Source organism: Helianthus annuus, chromosome 8, assembly GCF_002127325.2.
Source record: "Helianthus annuus cultivar XRQ/B chromosome 8, HanXRQr2.0-SUNRISE, whole genome shotgun sequence".
NCBI classification, from domain to species: Eukaryota; Viridiplantae; Streptophyta; class Magnoliopsida; order Asterales; family Asteraceae; genus Helianthus; species Helianthus annuus.
In genome coordinates this window covers 44,516,496-44,518,066 of record NC_035440.2, presented here as the reverse complement: position 1 = coordinate 44,518,066, position 1,571 = coordinate 44,516,496, and the positions used below count along the sequence as shown (strand labels likewise).

At 38.1% G+C, this 1,571-nt stretch overlaps 1 protein-coding gene across 1 annotated transcript; it reads left to right on the top strand.

Annotated features, from left to right (window-relative positions):
* Positions 1-777: 777 nt before the first annotated feature.
* On the top strand, positions 778-1,215 carry LOC110869941. Its single transcript, XM_022119142.1, has one exon. The coding sequence runs from the start codon at positions 778-780 to the stop codon at positions 1,213-1,215; it is 438 nt and encodes a 145-aa protein (XP_021974834.1).
* The last annotated feature ends 356 nt before the right edge of the window (positions 1,216-1,571 follow it).

Sequence of the window (1,571 nt, the reverse complement as noted above, 5' to 3'; positions counted from 1 at the left end):
CATGTATTTTTTCACCTTTCATTTTGGATTTGGTTACTCTGGAGTCGTAGAATCTGTTGGTCTCAATGTCACTAAGTTCGACATCTTACAACTTTGACCTTAAATTATGTGAGTTTTCATCTTGCAATTGCTAAAGGATTATTGCGCTCCGCCATTTCTGGCTCTTGTTTCTCGCTAGCTTCCTGCTAATCAAGCATGGCGGTAAGTTTATCTCCCTACACATGAAATTGTTCATCAACTATCTCTATCTCCTATAAACTACTTCTTTTGATTCATTGTTGACCTTGTATTCTATATGTTTTTGTTTATCGACATGATTACGCTCTCTACTTGCTACCATCAATTAGTTGGTTAACCTAATTAAGTAGCTTCTCTAAAAATAACTTTAACTAAATACAATTTTGCATAGGAAAGGTGTAAATTTGGTAATGAAAAGCCAAGAGTTGTTACTTTTGAGATAGAGGTACTATTGATTGACTTTTGATTACCACAATAATTTAGATATATGTTGTACACCTAAAGTGTCATGACATATGAGAACATAAATGCACGGTTTAAACTTGTTTTGAGGCCAAATTTAGGTTTACAAACAATGCTCACTTTAAGCTTTTGTTTTTTAGTGGAAAGTCTTGAATTCAATCCCAAATAAGGAGTATATTTGAATGGATTCTAGTTTCGGCTAGGTCCTCAGTCCTTGTGAACGAGTCACCTACTTTTGAATTTAATTGTACCAAAGGGGTCAGACAGGGAGATCCGTTGTCCCCGTTTCTGTTCCTTATGGCTATGGAAGCCCTGTCGAGCATGTTGTGCAAAACGAGGAGTGATAAGCTTATCAAAGGAATTCAAACTCCTAATAACAGTCCGGTTTTATCTCACTTTTTTTATGCTGATGATGCTCTCTTACTTGGGGATTGGGAGATGGATAATTTGAAGAACGTGGCGAGAGTTTTAAGAATATTTTATCTTTGTTCGGGTCTGAAAATCAATCTTCAAAAATCTAACATATACGGGTTAGGGGTTGAGAGCGGGGAAGTGTCTGATATGGCTAAAGTGATTGGGTGTAAAATGGATTCGATCCCGCTCACTTACTTGGGGATTATGGTGGGGGCTAACATGAACAAAATTAACAACTGGACTCCTATAATCGAGGTTTTTAATAAAAGGTTGTCGACTTGGAAAGCTAAAACATTGTCGATAGGGGGAGGCTTACGTTAATCAATTCGGTTTTGGAGAGTCTGCCTATTTATTATTTCTCATTATATAAGGCCCCAGATAGGGTTATTAAGAACCTTGAAGCCAAGATGAGGAAATTCCTTTGGGCGGGATCCAGTAACAACTCTAAAATGAATTGGGTGGCTTGGGAGGGGGCCACTTGGCCTAAGTTAAAATGCGGGTTGGGTATTAACAGACTTAAAGAGGTTAATGAGGCGCTTCTTGTTAAATAGGGGTGGAGATATAGGTTTGAAAATCATAACCTCTGGTGTAAAGTGGTGGATGCTTGTCATGGTAAAAACGACCAAAGGAGCTTCCTTTCGCTTAACGGTAACATAACAGGGTGTTGGAAAAACATG

What these genes read in the sequence shown, in the direction of transcription:
- LOC110869941 (XM_022119142.1), top strand. Translation starts at nt 778, where the DNA reads ATGGCTATGGAAGCCCTGTCGAGCATGTTGTGCAAAACGAGGAGTGAT.